This window comes from Chroicocephalus ridibundus, chromosome 1 (genome assembly GCF_963924245.1).
Source record: "Chroicocephalus ridibundus chromosome 1, bChrRid1.1, whole genome shotgun sequence".
Classification (NCBI taxonomy): Eukaryota; Metazoa; Chordata; class Aves; order Charadriiformes; family Laridae; genus Chroicocephalus; species Chroicocephalus ridibundus.
Window position 1 is genome coordinate 29,374,629 of NC_086284.1, and position 27,135 is coordinate 29,401,763.

At 38.4% G+C, this 27,135-nt stretch overlaps 1 protein-coding gene across 1 annotated transcript; it reads right to left on the reverse strand.

Moving 5' to 3' along the window:
- Positions 1-207: 207 nt before the first annotated feature.
- Positions 208-27,135, reverse strand: CCDC169 (coiled-coil domain containing 169). The gene is made up of 8 exons (XM_063340841.1): positions 27,053-27,135; positions 21,363-21,445; positions 20,802-20,912; positions 20,669-20,709; positions 6,636-6,734; positions 6,379-6,432; positions 3,491-3,567; positions 208-353 (listed from the first exon to the last, which is right to left on the reverse strand). The coding sequence occupies exons 1-8, from the start codon at positions 27,055-27,057 to the stop codon at positions 251-253; spliced, it is 573 nt and encodes a 190-aa protein (XP_063196911.1). The 5' UTR covers positions 27,058-27,135; the 3' UTR covers positions 208-250.

Genomic DNA, 27,135 nt, shown 5'->3' on the forward strand with positions numbered 1-27,135 from the left:
TTTCCGAAGCTTCCAGAATCACTGATGAGAGCCAGAGTGGAAAGGGTCAGAGATCTCCAGAACAAAGACAGCAACTAGAAGAACAAGTTCTTTAGGCAAAGGAACACTTACATTAAGGCTGCCAAGAAGACACGCTAATCTGTGTCTGGTGTTATAGCATGGCACAAATACATTCATTTTCAATTTAGAAACTTTCTGTTAAATTAAATTTTTTAAAAAGTGATTGGAAGTTCTTGGCATTAATATTAAATCAGTGCTTTAGTTTTGGAAGCTGTGTCACTCCTACAGTCTTTTTAATCAATCCTTTTTGAGGATTAACCATCTTCGTGTTTCCTGGAACACTGTATCTCCCTCTGAAATAAAACAGGTGAAGTTAGTCATCAAATGTCACACTCTCTGCAAGCTTTAACTGCTAGAAATTTGCATGCTTTTTATATTTGCATAACTGATTACTATTGTGAATTAATAAACCTGAGAGAGGAAAAAACAAGTATATTTCTGGGTTTGCAGGCTAGCAGAGCATCTAATTATTCTGCAAACAAACTCAATCCTCATCTCATCATTCTTGACTACTTCCTGTTACCTAAATTATGGCATTTGAAGAACATGAACAGAATACTAAACATTTGCACAAAGAGAATGATAACTGGCTAAGGAGACATTTTCATCAGTCACATAATCCCCATTAGGGAATGGAAAAACACTTCATGTAGATGTAATTCCAGGTCTCCGCAGGTATTCCACTCTGGAGACCCATGCTCTTGAGCATATGATCTTACAAAGGAAATGCTGCCAGCAGACTTCTGAAGTGATACTCATCATACATACATACACCACCTACATGAGGCCTATTAGAGCTGTTTTCATCTTGATCTTCTACTAGAAATCAGTGGGAATGTAAACAAATCTCCAGGGGAAAAATGGCAATTCCACAAAGGGAAGGGTCATTGTCATGATCAAGCAGCATGCATCTCTACTCTTATGCCACGTACATTTGTTTCTCTCCCTGTTCTTTACTACAGTGGACAGACAGCACTTTACATACTCTAACAACAATATACAGGGTTTCAACGTCTTTCTCAAGTAATAGGCACTCTGAAGGAAAACATGTCACAACATCACATCATTATATTCACGATGGTAGCCAGAGAAATATTTTGTTATGCGGTAGAAACTGTGATGACATGATCTGTGCAAGTTTCAAACTTCTGGGCAAACAGCCAATAAAGTTGTCCCTAGGGCTCACTAATCTTCTTGAGATTGACCCATCCTTTGTTCCAGCTCTTACAAGCAGTCATGGTCATGAAGGGACAGCTGCCCCCATTGAGATATGGAGATGCTTCTACTCAGAGCTTGGAAGATCAGAACCCAAGACCCCAGTTTTCTCAATAACCAATTGATTATTCAAATTCAAACCAATTGATTACTCAGAATCAATTGATCAATCTGTAGATCACTGTAGAGCTGGACCAAGCAGACGGCATATGGCTGTGTGGAATTCTGCCGGCAGCAAAACTTCTTTCCACTCAAAACCAGCTGGGCTTACGGACTTGAAGCCAGGTAGTTGCAGTGTTGCAACTGAGCTAATAAGCCCTGCTGTATGACTCGGTGTAACAGTAAGGGCTCAGAATGACATTAAATTGGCTGCTGAGATTGCATCACAGCTGTGAGTCATCAGGCCACCCATGTTTTTCGCAGTTGTCAGCTAGCCTATCTTCTTCTTGTCCTGTGAAATACCATAAAAATGACCGCCACTGAACTTGGCTTCTATGTTTGGATGGCTAGAAAAATGAATGTATCAATAATTAGTGTTCACAATTACTACTCAAAAATGTTTCAGTGTTGCTTTAATACATACGCTGGGTTTTCCACACCTGTACCTATAGTTAAAGCAAACATTAAATGTAGTTTCTTAGTATGGTTTGAAATCCAATGAAAGTGAGCATTTTCTGAAAGGCCAACAGAAGTGAGATAAGAACTCTGGAGAGAAAATTTTCAAATTATTCTCAAGAACACATATATTTTCAATCATGCAGGTCTTCCCTTATTTGAATGAAGTTATTTCTTATTAATGTCAGCTTGAATGAACAATCTTCATGCTGTAAATCAAAACATAATTAAAAAGGAATAATATAACAATGGCTGTGTTAACCTGGTGATGATCAAGGGGTGCTTACTGAGATTCTAGTATTTTCTTAAACTACAAACTATGCCAAATCCCCAATCTTATCTCCATGTTGCCAACTGAGACAAAGTTTGACCTGAGAGTTCTAAGTCACTGGTTATAAAAGACAATGCTTTGCAAACTTGGTCCTTTGCCACTAAGGAAAATTTAAAAGATGAACAATTCCCTTCATGTGTGTAAAGCGCTTTGAAAAGTTGAAAAAAAAAATCCTCTGAGGGAAAATGGGTTGAAAGGGGATATTTTGTTAGAATATGTATCTTCTGAGACCAGCAATTACAGGACACTTTATTTTTATTTACACTTTATTTTCTTTTGTTTGATATAAAGAAAATTACAGAAACACACTGTCATACAATTTCAGGGTAAGTAATGGTCTACTAAAATAAATGATAAAAAAACCCCAACATAATCACAGATCAGTGCTAACCCTCAGCAAATCTCAATATCTGGCTGATGACATTTAATCTCCCAGCAGAAACAGTGAATTCTCCTAGTTCTGGCTTCCTGACCTTCTCCACATGAGCTATGTTAAACAATGGGGTCAGAAGCCACACAGTGGCTATATATGTGGTACCTCAGACCCATACAGGGCTTTTTCTGTATTGAGAACCTTTATTTATAAACATTAATTCATACTGTACTACATTAATTCATATTCTACTAATATCCTCTCCTGGAGCATGAAGATCCACTCTTCCAATTTATGAAATCCTGTGACTCTGCGCTTACACAGAATGAAAGGATAAAGCTGGTAAGCAAATATGCCTACGCAATTTCATGCTTATAATTTACTTACTACATTTTCAGATGTTCCTAATATGTATTGTGTATGCTTATTTTAATAATATAGGTAAGTGTGTTCACATGAAGCCTTTATATATTGTCATCTAAAATCACTTTATTATCCACAAAAGCTTTACAATCTCTATTGGCTAAAAAGGACCAAGCAAAGCATTTATTTAATTGAATTACTCTTAATGCACTAAAGGGTATACTTCTTGCTTCCAACTCCACAGTAATATAGAAAAAAATGATCTATTTTAAACCCAGGTTGAAAGGGAAGAACATCAGAGGTATTGTAAGATTTCAAAAAGGCCACTGAAATATGTATTTTCAAGATTGCAACATACTTAGTAGCAAATAAAACCAATTGAAAAGCAGTATCAAAAATCATGCTAAGATTAATATTTTGTAGGTAAGATTATTCTCAGTGATATTTACCATGAACACGGAGTTGCAATATTCAAAACGTACTGAGCAAAAAATAATAAACCAGAAAACAGAGGGAATATAAAGGAAATTTACCTCAGTATCTTGTTTTCTCCCTTGCATGTCAGAGCACCTGGTTTTTGCCTTTCAACAATTTTAAGTGTAGCTGAGGTCTGCAACAGCCAATTTTTTACAAAACAAGTTAAATCCTAACCACAATCACAGTTAAGGAAGTAAAATATTTCCAAACTAATTGTTACCCTCTACGGTATTACTGCCATGAAGTACTTTAAGCACATATTATACTGACGCCTTTTTGTTTTGGGGAATTGAACACATGCCAAAATCCCTTGCTGTGCAAAACCACCATTATTTATTAAGACAGACGATCAGAGAATGTGTAATTTCAATCAGCGATTGCCTTCACTGTTTTTTTAATTTATATGAATATAGAGTGACAGTATATATGATTATTATCCATAGTGCTGTTGTTGCTGGTACAGTTTACTCTAGGCCTATCCCAACTGAAATGAGCCGTTGTTGCACCAGCAGCTTTCCAGCTGTACCTGTCTATAATTGCGGGCTTGTTCTGCAAAGAAACCCCAATCACAAGTCAAACTCTACTATGCTAGTAAAAGTTTGCAGTAAAAATCTGGCCTGAAAGAATAACTCTTTTAAAGATCTGCTATCATTCTTCTTTGCCTGCTTCTCAAACCAATTTCTGAATACCACCAGAAAAGTGCTTTGAGGTTTGTGCAGTCCAAATCCCAAACCAGCATTTTTTCAGATTGAAAACAAAATGCAAAAATCAAACAAGAATACACCATAAACCATCAGCGCCCCTAGCATGAGTTCTCAAGTTTGTGAAATCTTCAATTTATTTTAAAACTATCATTTAAAATTGACTGTATCTTTATGGATCTGGCCAAGACAAACAAATAAAAGCACTCCAAAGATGCATATATTTTGTAAAAAAGCAGAAAAGCACTCAATAATAAAAAAGGTAAATAAAAGAAATGGCTACTCAGAAGTATCTCTCTCTTCCGCTTCTGCCACAGGCTTCAGGAAGCATCCAAAACAAAGCAGAAAAAAACCCAAAACATCTGGGATTTTTTAACACCTACCAGTAAAAGCTTCCATTCTATTATTATTTTTTTTACTGTGAGCCATAGAAAAGCACAAACATAATGAGCAAAAAAAGGCCTAAAAAACATTAAGAGAGTGTCACTGGAATATATTGTTGTCACAGGATAACAATATCCTGTAGTATATTTACTTTGGAATGTATGGAAAATGTTAGTCTACGGGTATGTCCTTCTAACTCAACTGCTGACAACATTACTGTGCAGACTCTAGAACAGTGAGATTTTAATACATCTGAAAGAGTCTGGACTGAATATAAGTTTACTTCTGCCTCTATTGTTAAAATGAACTGCTAAAAGGGAGGGCATACATATGCAGATTTGAAAGGAATGTAAAAGCTACAATCAAATCAAAGTCATAGCAGAACAGAACCTGAAGGGACCAGATGTGCCGCTGCGTCCTTTGCAACCAACAGTCAACCGTGATTATGTTGACTGCCACGTTCAGACTAGTAACGTAAAAAGTAGATGTCTAATCTAAACTACTCACCTAGACTTTGCTTATAGCTCAGGAAGAGAGACAGATGAGTCCCTGGGAAATTCCTTTCATCTTGATGTGAAACAGGTGTGATGGTTTGCACCTTAAACATGTTTCTCTCTCCACAGATGACAGAGGATCTCTCTACAACTACTTTAGACTGGCTGTTTAACATTCTGAGAACTAAAGATAGGGAGATTAATCTGAAGATGATTATGTTGCTCTCATATGATTCTGAAATCATGGGGGCAAATAATTGATTACTGAAAATATAATGTACTAACTACCTTGAGTTTCAGTGGCAAAGTCCCTAATGACCCATTTAAGCAACATACGAGTGCAAATACCTCACTTCAAATAATGTTTTATGTATGTTTAAGTGATTTTCTAGGCAGCTGAACATAGGCACTCTTCTTGCTAGCATGTTCAGTAATAAAATCATCTTTTATTTCCTACCTTCTTCCTCCAGCAGTTCCCAGTTTCACTGTTAATGCAAAGATATTGGGCATTTCTTGGTTTCATGCTGGAAGGTTAGTTTAAGCAAGTCTTTCAGATTTCCCAAAGCAGCAATGAACCACATAAGAGAATCAGTTGCCCACTGTGCAAACACATGGAAACACTGCTAATTACAGCCTTTCACCCCAGCTAGTTATGACAGGGATTCACTGACAGTCATTCCTGAGTATCACACTAAGCTATTACTTTTACATTATTCAGGAATTAAGAGCTCTTTAAGAGTAAGAAGTACTAGAAATCTTTACAGGTTCTTTTACAGGTTCCTCCAGTTTGTAGTGTCAGCTTTTACATATTATATAATTTGCAGCAATAAAATTTAACCTCTGATTTCACAAAAACCAAGGTATCTTATCTCTTATCTTATAAATTTAATTTTGAAATACGTGCTGTATTGTCATTCTGAGCTTGCTGGCTAGCTTGTCTGTAAGAGAAAAAAAGGGGAAATATGAAAAAAAAATTGCTACTTAAGGTGGCTGTCACTCCTGCTTATAATTTGGTTCTGTTCTTTTTGACTGAAACATTAAATTAGCATAGCAGTCTTGTCACTAATGGATGGGCGAGCACGTATCCAAAAATTGCTTCAGTTTTCTCAGTTAAGGGCACTTTGACTATCCTTGGGAACAATGAAACTCCAATTGATACAAAAGCAAAAAAAAAAAGGTATTTAAAAACAAATAAACTGTATTTCTAGCTCTTAAAATTTTTAAAAAGCAGCTTTTGTAATGGATTGGGTAAATGAATGAAGTGATAAAAGACTTTGGCCTAATGGCATTAACAGATGCCGTTGCTATATTAAGAAAGCATAGTGATTTTTAAAAGTCATTGAGTCACACATTTTTTTTTCTCACCTGTAAGATCTCAGAGAGGTACATGCGCCGCTCATCATTAGCTTTGTGGTAAGCCTACATTTAAAATAAAGGATATAGACTACCGTTAAGCAAAATATTTGTAAAGTTGAATCATACAGGAAGAAACAAATATACAGCAGACCTGTTTTCCAGTGACATATTTTGTGGAACTATTCTGTTGTGTGTTCCACACGCACTGTCTGTTTGTCAGACAACGTAATAGCTTTATAGATTAGAGGCATACAGTGACTACAAACCTTTGCTTCCTGTTCCAGTCTAAGTTCGTAGTCTTTTAGCTGATTCTGGAGACTTCTCTTCTCTTCTTCTAGTTGTTTAAGAACCTCCTTTAAGGAACCCTGTGGTTATAGTAAATAAAAAGATTTTTACAAATATTTCTATTCTGTGTAAAGATGCCATCACCACAGTCCTTATTCTTCAAGCATCATGATGCTTGTCTTTCTATTTGCTTCTCGTGTACTTCTTGTTTACATGGTTCCAGCTGACCCACTGCAGAGACACGAGCAATTAACCATATGCTACAATTATCAGTTATGCACTACACATTTCCACCATGTTAAAATGATACAGACGTGGTTTTCCACACTGCAGCTCCTTGATAAGTTAGCAAAGTCTCCTTGTGGTGACCAGCCAGAATTTTTCCTACTTCTAACCAAAGTTCACTCTGATGGAGTGGAGGAAGATTTCAAATCTTACATGCACATCCATTCTCAAACCACTTGCCAAGAGAGCTGCTACACTGCTTGAAGAGGCACATGGGATGTCAAAGGCAATCCATAACAACTTGGCCAGAAAGCAGTATTTTGTGGGGAGACTGTCTGTCTTAGGCGTGCAGCCATTTACCTTATCTACAATTGGGATGAGCTAGAGTAACAGTGGGAGAGTCCATTTTTGGCTACTGGCACTGGCCAGTTCTTTGTTTGCTGTGTAGCAGGAGCAGAATGCACACTCAAGCAGGTCCTCCTCCATTTCTAACACAGGAAACTGCTTTTCGTAATTTCCTTCATAAATGGATCCACTCCATTCAGTAGAGACATTCTTATTGGGAGACCCTAATAGCATATAGCTTTTTTAATTCCTTCCCTCAGATTATTGAAGGTCAGTTTATACCTGTTTGTTCTTGTATTTAAGTTATCTTTAAGATAACTGCTCTTCTGCCTACCTGGTGTTTGCCCCCAGCATGCACAGACAGCAAACAGGAATGTCTTTTTTCAACATTCATTTTACTAGGATAAATAAGCTGAGCTTTTAAAAACGGTCTCTCACACAGCAGGCTGTCCTTTTATCTAATCATCATAGTAGCCCCTTTGTACACCAGGCTGGGCATCAACCTTCTTATGGTTGGAGAACAGAAATGTACTGGAGTATGCAGTACTCCAGAAGCCATCTCACTGCCTCGAACAATGTCAGTAATACTTTATGTGCACAGAGAAATTTTAGGATTGCATTTTCCTTTTTCACAGCTGCACACTGATGGCTCACAGTCAACATGGGATCAGCTAGAATACCCAGATTCTCCTCTGCAGCTATGTCCAGATGATGAGCTCTCAATTAATAACAGCATTTGTTTTCTATTTCCTAAATCTTTTGTTTTACGCTATTAGATTTTAATCCCATTCTTAACAATCTAGTCTTCAGTGTCATTCTTTTTCTAAACAACATCCAGAGTCTTCTTATATTACATGATTGGTATCAGGAGAAAGATATCATAATCTATTTCTACTCCGTGTATCAAATGTCATGCGTTAAATGTTAAGATTAGTCCTAAACCTGGTCCTGGAGGAACTCCGCTTGTATTTTCACAGCAGCCTCCTTAACTAGTCACCACTATCGTCTTCCATTTGCCAGCTCTTTACTCCTTCAACAAATCTACTCATTTTCATTTTCTCCAAACGAATCAGTCACTTCCCACGTGACACGGCATCTTTATCAGAGGCCACAGTGAACAAGATTACTATATTTGTTGTGACAAAAAATCTATTGTCTCATCACAGAATGTCAATAGGTTTGTCCACCATGAGGCACTTTTAATAAATCCGTATTTCAGTCTGGTTTTGCAACAATTATTCCTCTCTATATATATCTTAAAAAGAAAAAAAAAAAAGATTTGCTTTTCTCCAATGCACACAATGCCATCATCCACAGCTCTTTATTAAAACCACTCACTATCAGATCAGTGATGTGTCAAGACAGTTTTTTCAAAATCCTAAGGTACGGATTACCCATTTCCCTCAATTTAAGCATATCCAGCTCCTTCAATTTTCCTTAGGATTTGGTTACTGTCATTTCCTCTTCCAAGCACTTCCTGACATTAGCTATTTCTTCCTTTGTCCTGCATTTTATTGTTTCTGCCTTTACTGAAAACTTAGGCAATATATACATGTTGAATTTAAAACGAATGAATTCATGATCACTTGATCTGAATTTTTTTATGTTTTTATGACTGGCTGTTCTGCAATGTTCTACTAGATTTTCAAAATCTAAACCAGCATTCCCTCCTTTTTACCCAGTATTTTCTGACAAAATGTATTAACTATCACACCCACTGAGATCTGGGCCTCATCATTATTAGTTTTCAGTCTTCATTTACAAGTTTTACATATGATACAATTTCTGGAAGTAATCTAATAATATTATATCCATTCATCCATCCAAATTTTATATTTATATCTATATTTGACTTTATGGACGGGATCCAATCAGAGGTGAGGACATCTACCTTTGAGTGTCCATATGCGAACTAAATGCCTACTAAGAGTCACAGTCAATACAATCAATAATGCACAGAGATTCATTCAGCTGAGCAGCTAAAGAGCTCAACTCAGTTGCCACCTGAGATGCCACAGAGTGTGGAAGACATTCATGTGTGGCAGATATGACACGTTCTTCTGGAGCAGCAGTGGGCTACGCTGCACTGAAACATCTGCAAGTCTCTTTGTTTACACAACTATTCCACTGAAGATGCCCACTTAGATAAATCTAGATAGAACTCTCTATACTCTGACTGTACTAATTAGATCTGCGCTGCCTGTAGTAGGAATTAAAGATCTAGCCAAGAGGTAGACATCTACATATAGGAAAGAAAATATTGGTGTCCTAATATTTAAGTGAGTCATATTGTTTCAATATAGATTTCAATATTACTTCTCAATATTATTGTGATTAAAATTTGTTTTCCTTTCCATCCTCAAGATGAATTAATCCAAACAGATGATGAAGAAAGAACAAACAACATTAATGTAAGAGTCTCTCACATCTGCTACATACAACATCTATCTCTGTTTTGATCTTTCCTGCCAAGTGCATACCTTTAATACTTGTTATCCCATCAGGTTTTTGTTATCAATGCTATTTCATTTCAGGCTAGTCAGGTTCTCGCATTTGTCTGCTTAGGCCCCCTATGTAAAATAAGTATCTGTTTCAGAATTTTTTTCTTTTTATTTCTAACTCAAGCGTCTCCCTTGTCAGACGAGCTGAATCCTTTCACTTTCTGTACTGACTGACCATTGCCTTAATAATCAGTTACTTCTTCTCATGACCTTAATGCTTTGCTATGCCTTTATTTACCAAATTTTCCTGGTAAACATGGAAAGGAAGATAACATGACTCCCTCCAAATATTCTCCTTTTTTTTTTTTTTTTTTGTGTGGAAATTTTTACCTATTTATCATGCAAACCACAGATCCAGAAGATCCATGTGCAGTCTATTTCTCAGAGAGTTTATGAACGCTTGCTTATGGTAAAAAAATCCCAAACCTAATTTAAGCCTTTAGGGATCAATACTGGGTCTGGTCCTGTTTAACATATTCATTAATGATCTGGATCACGGGGCAGAGCGTCCCCTCAGGAACATTACAGACAACACCAAACTGTGAGGAGTGGCTGATATGCCAGAGGGTCATGCTGCCATACAGAGGGACCCCAACAGGCTGGAGAAATGGGCTGACAGGAACCTCATGAAGTCTAACAAGAAGTCCAAAGTCCTGTACCTGTGAAGGAACAACCCCATGAGCTGATATACGCTGGAGGCTGACAAGCTGGAAAGCAGCATGGTAGAAAAGGACCCCTGGGTCCTGATGGACAAGAAGTTGAACATTAGCTAGCAATGTGCCCTTGTTGCAAAGAAGGCCAATGTTATCCTGGGCTGCATTAGGCAAAGTATTGCCAGCAGGTTGAGGGAGGTGATTCTTCCCCTCTGCTCAGCACTGGTAAGGCCACATCTGGAGTGCTGTGTCCAGTTCTGGGCTCCCCAATACAAGAGAGACACGGACATACTGGAGAGAGTTCAATGAAGGGCCACAAGGATTAAAGGAGTGGATCACCTCTCTTGTGAGGAAAGGCTGAGAGAGCTGTGACTGTTCAGCCTAGAGAAGAGAAGACTGAGGAGAGATCTTATTAATGTATATAATTACCTGGAGGGAGGGTGCAAAGAGGTCAGATCCAGGCTCTTTTCAGTGGTGCTCACTGACAGGACCAGAGGCAATGGGCACAAGCTGAAACACAGGAGGTTCCCTCTGAACATCGGGAAACACTTTTTTACTGTGAGGGTGCCCGAGAACTGCTATAGGTTGCCCAGGGAGGTTGTGGGGTTTACCTCCTTAGAGATATTTCAAAAACATCTAGACATGATCCTGGACAACTGGCTCCAGGTGGTCCTGCTTAAGCAAGGAGGTTTGACAAATTCTAGAGGTCCCTTCCAACCTCAACAATTCTGTGATTCTGTGACCATTTTATTGTTACAACTGTGCCTTCCATCTCTCAGTCAGTACCTTGGTCAGACCAATTCAGCTTTCACTTTTTTGGGCATCCACCCAGCCTTGCACAGTCATCTTTGGTCTGTTCCAGAGTGAACTTGAAAATGTCATTTGTCATGACACGAAAGATTATGTTATTCTTATAAGAGAATTTTCATCTCAGGTCTGTAATTTATATCCTTGACTTTGGACATCATCAAGACGTTCTATTTTCTGGATGTGTAAAGTTACAGTCCTACTAATGGCTTCTAACAGATAGACATCAAACAAATACATCTGCCTCTTACATCTCCCTGTTTGATATCTCCAGTCTTCTCCTTTGCAGCATCTGCAAATCATTGCATCTTTTATTCTTTTTCACATAATTTTCTGTACAACATGTTACTTATTCAGCTTCAAATTTTATTTTTCACAAAAGCAATGTTACTGAGATTTCCCTAGGAATGATTTCAATTAAAGTCAAGATTTTGCAGGAGCATGGCAAAAGGCACAGTACTTTTAAAACACATTGCCAAGAGAGATTAACCCCTCCCACTATTAAAAAAAAAAGAGATACAGAAAAGCTATATCTTTCAAGAATGTTTTGCATATGACTGAACTGTTATTAACTTAATCTGTTATAACAGACACACTGGAGACATGGTAAAAATTGGGGTTTTTTGGTTTTTTCCTAATTAGAGCAGAAGTATCTTGGATGCAGATGAAACCTTTGTCCTAATACAGAAGGCTCCTACAGTCAATACAGTCAACGTTGGCCAATTCAAGGAGAAAAAGTAAGCTGCAGATTAAAGAGAAGATTTGGCTAAATTCCACTAGGGTCATGTGCTCTTTCATTACAACATCAGTGTCAGTACAGAATTAAACAAGACAGATAGAGAAGGCCTCAGCACTGTCAAGCCAGGAAACTAATTTTTTTTGCCTTCTTGTCCTGATTGCACACTAAAGATTGTAACCACGTGACAGCATATTCTGTACAACATATTTTGTACCACCTACAACGTATTTTGTACCACCACAGTAAGCTTGAATACAGTAAATACAGAAGTCCATGCTGCTCTCCAGATTTGTTCTATGTAAATCCACAGCCCACTATTTATTTCCTCACTAGACTGTCCATCAGTGTTACGTAAGTCAGCAAGACTTGGTGTTGCAGCTGTTAGTCACAACCGAGCAATTTGGTATCTCCTCAATGATGGCACTCATGTAATTTCTTTGAGTTCTTTCACCTACAAAGTAAAATACTTTTAGATCTTTTTTCTTTTAATCCTTTCAGAAGCGCTGTTTTATTTTTTGCTGCCAATGCAGCTGGTCCAGTGCAGATGCCTGGGCATTCATTCAGCTCTGGAGCAAGGATGATATCCAACCACAAGCAAACAAACGGTGCACTACACTGCTTCTGATGAGCAAACAGACGGAAATAGGTTGATAATGTGACTAAAGTACACAGTTACCATCCCTACAGTACCTGTGTGCCTCATAATTTCTAATGTACCTATGCTTACAATTCTCCTGTGAAATAAGAAAGTTATAAATTATTCAAAATTTACAGATGGGGAAGTGAAGGCCAAAATGGAACAGGGACTAGAGTCTAAATTGCACTTGAGGCAGAATTTAACATCTTAATGCTAATAAAGCAATCTATGAAATGTCTTACATTCTTCACATCTGGTTTTGTCATATAATTTAGATAGGCATCTGAGCTGTTGCTATTGTGGTTGCCCATACGCACAAGCTTAATCAAGCTGCTTAGTTTGCTGCTGAAAGACTTTATGGAGTCTCAAAGCGAAGTCTTCTAGTGGCCATCTCCCTAATGAGACACAACCTGAGAAGCATGCTTCACCCACATTACATGAGGAAGGAATCCTCTTCTGTCTAACAGCCTAAAAATTAACTCACAAAGAAATTAAATGAGTTGTTACATTTTAGTCCTCTGCTACCCTACAAGCTTGAATTCTCATATCTTGTATCCTAAGCGTGCCCTTGACATCATACTTAACCACTACTGAGATAATTTTTGAAGCCAGGCTGTTAATCAGTCAGAAATGGAAAATCTACATGGATGGAGAAGGAACAAGTGAGAAAGGCTGCAAGGTCTTGCCAACTTCTGGAAAGGAGGCAGGATTTCAGACATAGTTCTTGGACATTTCTTACCAACTTACCATTGGTTTTCCATCTCTACTACACACTCTGTTGTGAATCCCAATCTAGCTGCCTTTCTCCCATTTAATACCTAGGAAACTTAGGCAGCTAACTCAGCTTTCTGACTTCTCTTACTGTGTCCATGCACCTGATGGATGATGCAGAGCTCATTATGGCAGTACTGAAGTTCTAGTGACATGGACATTCCTGCTCAACTAAAAGACCTCTCCAAGTCCCCAAATACTATAAAATGCAATTTCAAAAACAGACACAAGAACATTTTAAATGGTAAAACTTCAAAGAGGTTACAGAGACCCACTTTAGCCAGGACTGGTTGGAAGTTACCTCCCACCCCTACTTTCAAGGCAGTAATTGAAGAACTAGCTGAGACCTTATGTGTCTGAAGTCTAGCTGCTGCACAACAATGCAAATCAAGAAGTGAGGAACACAAGCATATGAACCCAGCCAAATCATTAAGGGATGGATTTGCCTTTCCTGAATTCTGTGCGAAGTAAGCAGACAGAAACCTCACTGAAACAGATTCAGTTCTTGATGCTTATAGTTGTATGATCAGCTTGGTGCTTAATACAGTAAAACAATACAAAAGCAAAAGCTCACAGAAAACAGAGTTTAAAGCATGCAGTAACACAGACTTGAAGCAGAGTTCCTGAAGCACAGAAAAGCCTCAACACAAAGCAAGAAAGAGTAAGAGCTCAAAAGAAACAGAAAGAGCCTCCCAGGTATGCAGCAATCCCCTAGAAGGAGAAATTGCCAAAAAAACCTCCAGGATGAACCAGAAAGATAAATTCTGAAAAAGCTTTTTAGAAGCGGTTGAACTGAATATTGAAATGTTTTTTGAAGTTAGATTTATTACAGGTTCTTCTACTAAGCCTTGAATAGCTGGACAATGTATTCCTGAAAAGGAGACATAAGCTGACTAAGGGATTTAACCTGAATTTAAGATCCTTAGTTTTCAATAAGTCGTCCATGTCAAGCCACTCTGAGCAAGCTGGTAATCTAAAAGACACACTGAGATTTTAAATGAATACTTTCTTTATGCAGTGGAATTTTGCAGGGCTTAGCAAGATTTACTCTTAGAGCAATGATACATTAAGTCTTGTGTCCAGCAGTGACCAAAGCCCAGAGTTTCACAAAGGGAACACCAATTCTTCAGTTCTTTTTTTCACACAATTTCCTTTTCATGCGACTGAAGTTACATATTTGGCTTAACACTTGCCAGAAAATGAAATTATACAGAATGGTACTGCAGCTGAATTTTAAGCCCACCCACATAAGTTGCTCTCATTCTGGATTTTTCTTTGCCCTGCTACCAGTGGCAACAGAGGAGACAATTTCTATTAATCATTTCACAACAGACAAGGTGACAAATACACGGCATCATCAAGAGGCTCAAACTTGCTTTTCAAGAGCCCACTCATGCAGACTATTGATCCTTATGGAAATTTGCTCTAAGGCTCTTTAACTTTTCTCCATCGGTTAGAACAGAAGCAATACATCTGTCAGTCGTGTAGAAAAAAAACCAACAACGCAAGAAGCCTTTGCAATCCATTCTGCTTGACATTTTAAATCAAATGAAGTTTTGTTTAGAAAATAAACTCCCTTCCCCCCAACGCTAGGAGCTGACGTTCATCAGCTGACTTAGCTGAATCTTTTAACATATCATTTTAAACTCATCAAAAGCAGAAAGCAATGCTACATCTTTAGTTTTACTGTAACAGAATTTGATTTTATGTTGACATCAGTAAACTCACTAGTCATATATTACTGAAAAAATGATACATAAAAGTTATTTAGCATAGCATATTTCTACATAGAATATGCACTCGATAGATACACACTAGATCCTGTAAGGTGAAGAAAGGCTCCCTGCACTTGTCTAACTGCCAAGTGCCCCCTTGTGGTTACCATCATCTTTATATTCGAAACCAGAGCGAGCGCTGAACTACACGAGCGCAGTGTGTCCAGTTCGCAGGACCAGACATGGGCAATGGCCAGGGTAAAGAAATCAGCCTGAGACTTGCTGGAAAGCTCAGGCTCCTTCAGTGTAATAACAGGTGTGAGACACTGCTACCCTAATTCCTTATGTCAATGATCTCCACAGCATTGCTCATAGAGGTTATCTGCTGACTTGAGGAGGAGGAAGTTAAAATGGAGACCTCCAGTGCTGTGGTTCAGATTGACAGAACAAGTTGCTGCTGACTGAAACATTTCACAATCTCTCCTGGTAGGCCTGAAAAAGGCTAGAGACTGCTTCCTTATACATTTTGTCTGGAAGATATCCCAGGGTCCCAGCCAATTGCTAAGGAATTCTTGCCAACAGCCAGCTAATAATGTCACTTGACTGCAAGATTTTCCCTTGATTCTTTTCTTTGGAATACAAAGCGTATTCTGCCTCTGGGAATACCATAAAGTGATTTGAGTAAAATAGTCTGCTGATTTATGCAAGGCCACCAGGAGGAAAAACTAATGCGAACATGACAAGGAGAGGAAAAAATACAATTCAAAAAGGTCTCTTGGAGGCATCCAAAATGCTTGTCTGAGGTCAGGTGAAAGGAGTAGAAAGCGGAAGTCTGTGCAGCGGCTTCGGGCAGTCAGACCAGACTACAGAACTTTCTCCAAAATACTTCCAAGTTTCACAAAAAGATAGGATAACAGATTCCTTCTTTCCATAGATCTATTGGCGACTTAATCCAGCAAGAGCAACGGGGTTAATTTCACAATGACTTGCTAGGAGAATTGACAACATTTCCTACACCATTATCAAGTGATGATGTTCCCTATAGGTAGTTATCAACACCTACTGAAATACAAAGTTGTGTGTTTTTATAAACCCGAGATTGCCCTCCCGTCGTGTTGCCAACGCCTTCTCCAGTGTGACACTGCCACACTTTCTGCTCGCAGTTTAAAACTGACAGCAAAAAACCCTGAGGTGGCTGTGTGAGGGTCTCAGTTTTGTGGTCACTGTGCTTTCAGAAAGGCAGCTTTGCAAAGTATCTGGCTCTTAATGTCAGAATTTTCTCAGCTATGGTGCTGGACATTCCTGAAAATGGTGATTTATCACAGAAACCTTGGTGCCTTGGCTAATCTTAACCGGAGCGTTGCTACGGCAATGCTATCAGGAGTGTGCTCTTCTGAACTGATTTTGCAGTATGCTTTTCAGTATTTGCATACTAAAGCCGCTATCTAGGGATTCTTTCTTGCAGAAATGGTGAGAGGGAAAGGAATAATTTTCATTCTGCTTATATGGGAAATTATGCTTAGCAGAGAGTATGTATTTCACCAAAACTCATCTAATGAAAAAACACGAACAAATGAATGCAGCATGTTTAAGAGAGGCAAGTAAAACTCCTATCATGTTATACTTTAGAGAGAAGGCATTCCTTCTGTAATTATTTCTGAAGTACTGTATGACATTTGTATTATTCATTGAGACATGAAGGAAATTACTGACTAAACAGTTTTTACTGTTGGAACTCCCTTGTGCTTGTCACTGTTTAGGTTATTTTTAATCTGCCCTCAGTACACAAAAATGATTTTCTAAACCCTGGCTGTAAAAATTTGTGTGTTGAAGGTACTGGATCTGCACTTACTGCCATGTGACATCTACATGATTTTTTTGAAACAAAAAAAGGATTATCTCAAGTCAGTATGAGGACTTCAGAACAATAACTGTGTATTTAAGTGGTTTGGGGGTGTTTTTAATAGCAAGGAATCATTCATCAGTACAATTCTAATTCTAAAGCAAGAATAGTGCAAGCCATCTGCAACAATTATTGCAATTTATCAACACAGAAAATCCTCTGTGTTTCCTTATTACTCCAGAATTTGCATTTGTATTTTCTTCTCCTTCATTCAGGTTTTTATAGTTTGCTGACTGCCAAGGTCCTTGATGACTAATCTTTTTTTAATTTTTCCTGTAGTGTTTGATATTGAGAAAATATTTTATGCTACCTGCCTCTAAACAGGATGAATTACTCTACAGACATATTTTTCTCCTATCGACTATGGTAGGACCTTAAATGACTAGCAGAGTGAGATAAATCTCTTTACTATCTTTGAGATACCTCCTCTGTTAAACACAGCTAAAATTGCTTAGGAAGTTAAGAATTATTAGAGGTCCTTCTAATTATTCTAACTGCATAATTCTAACTTCCTTGGGAACACAGGTTAAAAAGACTTGCAAATACTCTTTAATTTTCTAAATATGTTGCTCAAAACAAAATCTACTGTCTACTGTTGCCACATTCTAGAAATTGTATCATCTTGCTGGAAGAATCCCTTTGCTATCTTTCCACAGACCTTCGTATGCAACTGCCAGTTGAAAGCTGAATATCATAGTGTACTTTTTGATTTAACACACACACACACAATTTTATATATACCCACTCTCAGCATTTTCACTTTGAGCAAACATAGATTGATGACTGGCTGCAAAGCTCTTTGTTTTTCTACACCCACTCACCACATCTGCTCTTTATTCTCATCTGAGGAGAAGCTAAATATTCCCCACTACTCCCCTGAACAACTCTCAAAAACATAAAAAGGATTTGGATAAACTTATATGCTTAAACACCACAAAATGATCCATGTATTTTTTTACCAATGTTTTATCTCCTAAGATTCAAAGGAAAAAAAAGCAGCTTTGCATTCTCCATGAGTGTCTGTAAATATACACTGACTTTTGTGATAGCTTCAGTAAAAAAAAAAACAGCAAAGCCCCAAAATACATCAATTTTCTTCCCTTCTTTCCATCTCCTGAAAATCAAAACAAGGAAAAATGAAACATTTCACTGAATCCCTAAGCACTTTCTTTTCCCCTCTGGCTAGCAAACAGATAAATGTATTCACCCTAAGCTGGAAGGCTGAAGGAAGGACTTAAAACTGCAGAAGAAAAACCTATGGCATGGCACATGGGCTCCAGACTTCCCTAGGTGTCACTGAGTAAGTCTAGGGCTCTCCAGAGAAGTCTTACAGACTCCTTCTAGCAGTATGAATCTTTTAGTTGTGCTGTGATTCCTTCCTTTGTGGGAAAAGTAATTAAACCTCTAGGAACCACAGCTCATAGGTGAGGAGGCAGGGCAGTATTTAGTAGGGATTAGAAATGTACTGGATTGGTGCAGCCCAGCTGCTGGTAAAGGAAATGACCTCACTGGTAATGACTCTTCCAGTGCTTGGCGAGGTGTAATTGGATTTGTTAAGAGAGTACTAGCAAGTGGATGGAAATAAACACTTCTGATACTGTAAGCATGCATGCCAGTCTGTGCTTTACAGGCTGACAGGAATAACATTGTCTGAAGCAGACTCTACTGTAAATTTACTAGATCAATGTTCTGTCTTCAAGACTTTTCTTCAAATATAATCCCAGTTGTATTTTCAAATCAACTCCGTGAAACAGGAAAGTGGGATGGGAAAGATTTTGTTCTCTTTTTAATTAACTGTTTAAAATAAATAATATCCTGCCATCCTAGAAAACACCGTGGCCTCTAGGACAGTACTGAAACTGGCAATAATGTTTACTATCTGAAAGCCATGGATCAGATCAGAAAGAGCAGTTAATTATTCACACCCTGCTTAAAAAAGATAATCATTCCCACGAATAGGGAATGCAGCCTCCTCTCGACTCAGTAAACTCCCATTAATCTTCAGAATCTGAAGCACAAAAAAGTAAGATGGAAACATTTCCGTAAGCATAAGCAAGTGGAATAAAAGTTGTCAGAGCCCTGCCTCATAATGTTCATCATTCCTGCTTATGTTACAAGACATTATCACATCTTTATCTGCCTTCCTTATTTCTAAAAGCGGGTTAGAAGCAGAAAAGGTCTCAAAGTAAAAGATTTCAGCAGATGACAGATTAAGGAAAAAGCAGTCCTGAGTCTAAAATTGTTTTCACTTCATTTACTACTTTAGAAGACTAAATGGCCAAAATATTTCCTGTTTTTTTCTTGCCATTTTCTCCTCAACATCACAGAAAACTGTTTTATGCTTTGTTTAAATACAGGTCATGAAATATGAGCATATTAAGAAATAAAATTTTAAAAATGAAACCAGATGCTTCCTTTGGTTTTGCAAAAATGACGTATTTACTGTAAAATGAGGAATTTTCCTGTAACTGTATTATGCAAAATGTTACTGCAATTATTCATCTATGTTATCACAGTTGATGCAAAACTGGGAGGAGTGACTGATACACCAGAGGATTGTGCTGCCGCTCAGAGGGGCCTCAATAGGCCAGAGAAATCGACACAGGGGAATCACATGGAGTTTAGTTCAACACGGGGAAACGCAAAGTCCTGTCCCTGGGGTGAAATAACCACAGGCACCAGTTTATGCTGGGGGCCGACTAGCTGGGAAGCAGCTTGGCAGAGAACGACTTTGGGGCCCTGGTGGACAACAAGATGACCGCAAGCCAGCAATGCACTCTTGCTGCAAAGAAGGCCAATGGCCGCCTGGGCTGCGTTAGTGAGAATGTTGCCAGCAGGTTAAGGGATGTGATCCGTCCCTTCCCTTGAGCACTGGTGAGACATATCCAGAGTGCTGGGTCCAGTTCTGAGCTCCCCAGTACAAGAAAGACATGGATTTCCTGGACCAAGTCCAGCACAGGGCTACGAATATGATTATGGGACTGGAGCATCTAACAGATGAGAAAAGGCTGAGAGAGATGAGACTGTTCAGCCCAGAGAAAGGAAGGCCCAGGGGATCTCAGCAATGTGCAATGGGAGGCAACGAAGAAGACGGAGACAGGCTTTTCTCAGTGGTGCCCACTGACAAGATGAGAGGCAATGGGCACAAACTGAAACACACGAAATGCCATCTGAACACAAGAAAGCACTTTTTTTACTGTGAGGGTATCCAAACACTGGAATGCATTGCCCAGACAAGTTGTGGAGATATTAAATACCCGTGGAGATATTAAAAACCCAACTGGACATGATGCTGGGCAACCTGCTGTAGCTGGCCCAGCTTGAGTAGGAGGGGCGGACTAGAAGATCTCAAACCTAAATGATTCCATGATTTTGTGATCAAGGTTTAACATTTTTCTACTTTTTCATGGAACTAGTTCAGCTACTCCATCTCATATACCTTAGTGCAGGTCCAATCACACAACCTTCACTCAGTCAAAAATTTCACTACATGATTCTTCCCAACATTCAGGTCTTATGTACCTCCTACTTAATGATTTTACTCTATAAATTTATAAGCAACTGCATATCTGAAACAATAAAAAAGTAAGCAGGACTGATTGTTTTGGTTTCCAGACCAGGCTGCTGATATTTTCTGTCATGAAAAAACAAAGATTAAACAAGTTTTTCAATTGCACTGTGATTTTCTTTTTAACCAACTAAATGCCATAGTACTCACCACAGGCATTTGATCAAAGCTGCGAACAATGGACAATTTATCTACAAATAAGCAGAAAATGTGACCCATTGATAAAATTTCAACATATGATCACTAATACTGGTGAAAAACAGTTATGAATACCCATTTCTACCTGCTGGATTGCCACGAATAAGCTCCGTCTTCTCTTGAAGAATATTAATTTGCCTTTCCAGCTGTTTGTTCAATTCTACTTGTGTCTCATATCTGGTTTTCCATTCATTACCTTAAAAAGAAATACAGGGTTATGCTGTTTCCCAAATTATTTCATGCCATTTCAAGTAGAAGTTAGCATTTTTTCAAACTGTTCCCACTTTTTTCTGGAGACTAAGAAAGTCTCCATTTAGTAATCCTCACAATGAGGATTTTTGCATACAAAAGACTTTGGAAAATATAAATCAAGAGAGTTTTTCACTGGGCATACTGTGGCCAGAATATTAACCAATTTTATGAATTCATGTTATTCATAGTTTCATTAATTATTAAAGCTAACACATGGCATGTAGTACTCCTTACTTTCATACTTGCAACATCACACCTGTAATAGCCATGTTTGAAAAGGGAAAACTTCAATTTCTAAATAAAAACTTGTATCTCTGTATCCACCCAAAAGAATTAATTTCCCGTGTTTCCTAATCAATTAGGACTGCAATTCACTCTGTTGCAATTCACTTACCTTCATCTTCAACACTGCTAAGTCTTTTTTCCAGTTCTGTTACCGTGTTTCTCAGTTCAAATATTGAGATTTCAAGCATTTGCCTGTGGTATTTAGAGAAGTCACCAAGTTGGCTATTGCATTAATCTTATTAAAAATAAAAAAAGGATAAATTGAATATATTTTCAGATTAAGCATCTATTGGTCTTTCCTGTGCAATTACATCATCTTACCCATGGGTTTTTTATGTATTTTTCTCTACGGATACTACAGTGCCTTAAAAACAATAGAAACATTTCTACTTTGTAAATAAAACTACTTCCATAAAAAAACAAGACCAGCATTTCCTAAAATTTAATGACTGTCTAGCAGATCATCAGAATTAAACAAAGGTAGAAAAGATACTGGCTTTAATTTTTCATCTAAAAGAAGATGCCCAAGGAATATGTTTTTTTGAAACAAGAATATGCCTGAGGTGTGCTATTTGAAATTCTGAATTAATTCTTCATTTTGACTCATTGCTCAATGATTAATAGTTATTTTCTAAATTGTACCCATAACAAAACCAATCAAACCATACCGTGTATTATGACTATCAGAAAAGAAAGCCAGTGATTAAAGTAAAATGAGTGTTGAAAAAAAATACTGGAGCTAAAGCCATCATTTTTTTCAGTACCTTAAACTTAATCTTGTGTGAAAATATATTTTTTCCCATTAATTTCTTCTGTATACTGGTCAGGCAGACAGACAACTGGCCATGGAAAATTGGACTCTTTCTGCCTTGGAAGGTATGACCAGAAGCAGAAGCTAGCAGAGGACTTACTCTGATGACAGCACAACCCACCTGCGTGCATCATACAACATGCTGAATGACTCTTACCATTTTAAGTGGCAAGATGGTAGTTCAGTGTGCTACAGTGAATCATATGATCTCAATCACGCCACAAGAAAATTACTGCTAACTAAATCATTGACCATATTTATGCCAACAGCCCATTTCTTTTTGGAGATGTCTATGGAGAAATGTTCTTGCCTGTGAGATCCAAGGAAGTCATCCCACACCAGCATAGCTGGAAGAAAAACACAGTGCAACACAACCCAAGAGCAGTTTGTGGTTTTGTCCTTTAAAGTCAAATTTGGAAGGTTAAGATTTCAAAAAACAATTAATAGTTCTTGGGTGTCTCCATTTTTCAGTGCCTAAATAGAGATATTTCAAAAGAACTGAGAACACAACTCTGCAAATAAGGCCCTTTGGAAAATGCTTTACAATGGAAAATGCTATACAATCTATATGACGATAGATGTCTTTTAAATCTTAGCCTAGTTCATTAAAACATGCAAGAGAGAAAATCATCATGCTGTCCTATTTTTTGCTGTTTGTTTTTTTTTTTCTAAAGGGGGCGCTTCCAGGTCAACATGGATCTTCACTTTCTGAACATGTTCATAATGAAAAATGCTTTTCAAGAAATAGTTAATTAGCCTATGAGAAATCAAAGCTCTGAGGACAGAGCTGATCCCTAAGAAATGGTATCACCTGTTGCACTCCTCATGCTCACATTCAGTTGGTGACATTTCTTTTCCATAGCTTGAAACACCAGATTTCAACTGAAAGCTGCAGAAGCAAACCAACCAATCTTAAGAACCAGAAGAGGTATGCCTGGAATGGGGAGGGCAGATGAGCTGAAACAGCAAAGAAATGTAAAGAAGAGTAATTTAAGGTAATTCAAGTAAGTTTTTAGTGCAAGAAACACACTGGAGCAAAGTAAGGCAGACATGTTGAACGGCAGGGGAGAGCTGGGTCTTCCGATCCCTCCGTGCACCATTGTCTCTTCCTCCCTACCAACGTTAAATTAGATAGAGGGGACATAGGCAAAGAAACAATGAAAGTACTGGTAACTTGCTGGAGACAAAAAGGGTGAAAGCCCCAGCAAAAGATAGGCTTGAAACACATGAGTCAAAAAGCTTAGATGCACGAAAATCAAAGGAAACCTAATTGCTGCTGCCTATTTGCTTCCACTCCAAACAAAAAGAGGCAGATGGCTAGGAAGAAGAAAGACAAAATCTCACTACGTTACTGGTATAGGTAAGGTTTCTATAAAGCAGATTTCTATCAATCTCTCAGTGCTTGGAAAAGAAGAAATTATGACAACAGTGAGTGTTAAAATGGGATTTTTGGAAGGAAATAACACTAAATTAGACACAGTCAAAGCTGTAACTAGAGCTGAGCTGTATCAAAATGAAATTGTCTTCCTTTTCAAACAAATCCTAACTAGGTGCTTAGATGGATGCAGAACGATAACGTAGGAAGAATGAGTTATTTAAATACAGTGTTTTCAAGTTTTAATTTCTGTTACCATTCCAAGACCACATACAACATTTCTAACACTAGATTTTATTATTCTTTCTGCACCATTAGCAAAACTGCCAGCCAGCTTCCAATTATATTTTGTCCTGATGAAAATGGGTACAGAAATGATAAATTGTCAGATGTCAGACTGTAACTGCTACATTGACAGAAAGTCTTATTTTCATTTGGCAACTGAAACCAGCTTTTTAAAAATTCTAGTTATTAAATATACTCCAATAGCACCCAGAAAGTAGCCAGAGTGGAACCTCTCTATTTTAGTCAGTGTATATGCAGTAAATTACAGTCCCTGCACTGACAGAGAAGGGATGTAGAAATAAATCACTTTGACCAACCTGGTAAATACGTCAGCTTTTTAATGTATCGGAATATTTTGTATTTCTGGAGTTCTTTCTAATTGTGATAGGAAGTGATGGTCACGCCATGTATCTGTCACTGAGTTTAATGCAGCCGTGTATAGCTGCCTGCCCAAATAGAGACTCGGTCTGTACTTAGAGGGACTGTGGTGTGACTTTACCTGCATCCTCACGTGTGTTAACATAATTAGATGTATTCAAGGCCTATGAATCTTTCCCGTATCAATGGACAATTTACAGTCATCACAGAAGAAAGCCCATAAATCCTGGAAGCTCACATTTAAGTCATCAGGGGAACTTAACTACATCCTTGCATGCTAAGCATGACAAGAAAGCTCTTGTGAAGAAAAGGAGAAAAAAGTGCAGTTCAGATAAGAAGGCTGTGATTGAAAGGACAAAAGAAAAAAATGGCTGAGTTTCTTTTTAAGACAGTTTACGGGTATTATTCTACTTTAAAGTGACAGTCACTTAGGATGAAAGCCATTTTCTTGCTCGTTTTGCTATCCAGATCTGGATATCTGGTACATGTGATCAGGCAAAAGACAGCCTGAAGCCATTTTCTGTAGTGGAGAGAGAAACCAGTGAAACGTTACAGGAGAAGCTCAAGACAAATCATCAGTTCTAGGGCATCAGCTATACAATATAGCAGAACTTTACAGATTCCTGTAGAAGACAAAATATACAGATGCCTTCAGAACCTATGAACAAAGCAGAAACAATACTGTGCAGTGCAAAAGGCACCACAGGGAGAAGCATATACACTACTGAAAGCTACAGACTTCTGACACTTGCAGTCAGCAATCTGCTGGGAAAATGCTGCAGCTTTCCTTGCCAGGAAAGCCACAGAAGCTGGAATCTCACAAGCTGAATTAACATACAACTCCATCAACAATAGTATGTAGCTGAAATGCATAAATATATGGATTTAAGACTTCTTTGTCTATTAAGTACACTGCAGTATTCTATGATTTCTCTCTCAGAAACATTTGCCATGACATTTCCCAATCAAAACCTGTACTGAATCTTGATTACAGTAATTCAGAGTTGGATTTAAACTGACTTGCATTAAAGCCTCTGCAAGATTTCACAGTATTACGTCCACAATCATTGAGAATCAGCAGGTACTTTAGGTACAGACCCCTTACGGACACAGATGATTCAATTTACTCTTTGAAGTAAAAATTTCTTCTTTGTGAGTGTTAAATGAGAGTGGTAGGAGGGCTGTTAGCAAACTGCCTAAATGGCACAATAATCCAGTAAGCCAGTAAAAAGACGACAAGGGTGAGATGGCTGTGAAGGAATGCAGACAGCTATCTGCAAGCCAGTCATCCTCAGCCTGCTTTATACCCAAAGGAGAGAAACAGGCACCTCCTAGGGTGTGAGTCATCTCATGCTAAAACAGCCAGCCAAAGTAGGTCAGATGAATCACACCTTCACAGAGCCCTTCTGTATCCATTGCTACACATGCCACTGGTTTAGATGTAGGTGTCTAACAAGCCTGGTCATTAACAGTTCGGTTGAATAAACAACTTCCATGAAATAGACAATAATGGTATTGTCCATTTGCACACACAAGATATACATGGGAAACAGTTGTAGAACCCACCTGAAGCAGCAAGTCTTTTACTTGTCATGCCATCACAATAAAGGTTTTTATTAAATATATCTTTTCCTTTCATCAGCAAATAAGTCACCACTTCACAATGTGTCCTGGGTTTTGGGCCCAGTCTTGCAGAAAATTCTCGGCGATATTAGCAAGAACTTAAGGTACATAAAGAATCCAGGTTTTCATTAATTAAAAGAAATATATTTCAAGCAGTGAAACAAAGCCAATACCATCCTGCTTGTTACCTGAACACCCATAACACCAGGATCATGTGTCAGTTAAAAGAACCGGTGCATGCAGAGGATAACATATATTATGCTGACACACTACTATTCAGGAGATTTAGTAAAAGGACATTTGCTTAGATATTGGTGCAAGTATGTCCAAGCTCCTTTTTGTGCCATTTTGAATGCAGAAGCTGCTTAACCATTTTTACTCCGTTAATATTGGTTTCCCCCTTTCCACTAGTGAATAAACATGTTTATAAATTCCACAATTGCAGGACTAGTTCGAAGAGAATCTGCAGCCCAAACACTGAAAGAGACATTGTCCAGGGGAAAAATCAGCATGGAACAGAATGTTTGAAAATGGTATGGGAATGTAAATATTAAGGGTCTGACTTAAAGAAGCACAGGAGCTTTTGACTTTTTCTAATTTTACATTTATTAACATTCAAAAGGCAATCATGTTCTTCAACACAGGCAAAAACGTGTAACTTCCTAAGCAAACTGGGAAAAAAAACAACCTAGAATCCCACCACTGTGTGAGCATCGCCAATCATCAGGGCACCAAAACACTTGCTGCATAAGCAAGCGGACTAACTGGTAGCAGTAACAAGTTCTTATCTTCTGTGCAAAACGCACTAGAGAGATACTGTACCTTCCCTGTAGGTTTCAGAGCTATTTAGTGATCATAGAGATGAGTGAAACAGTATCACAGAATGGTAGGGGTTGGAAGGGACCTCTGAAAATCATCTGGTCCAACCCCCCTGCCAGAGCAGGGTCACCTAGAGCAGGTTGCACAGGAACACGTCCAGGCGGGTTTTGAATGTCTCCAGAGTTGGAGACTCCACCACCTCTCTGGGCAGCCTGTGCCAGTGCTCTGCCACCCTCAAAGTAAAGAAGTTCCTCCTCATGTTTAGGTGGAACTTCCTGTGTTCAAGTTTGTGCCCGTTACCTCTTGTCCTGTCCCCGGGCACCACCGAAAAGAGCCTGGCCCCATCTTCCTGACACACACCTTTTAAGTATTTATAAGCATTGATAAGATCCCCCCCCAGCTTTCCAGTTTTATTCAACATTGGGGAAAGAAGTGTGTTTAAAGAGCACTCTGTTGTCCATTTGACTCTTCTTCGCCCAAACAGGCATGAGGTCTTTTCCGTTCTTACCCCATTGTGGCTTCCAGTCCCAGTGGTTTTGGTTGGGATACAGTTAATCTTCAGCCGATACGGTGCTGTTTGGATTTGTGATG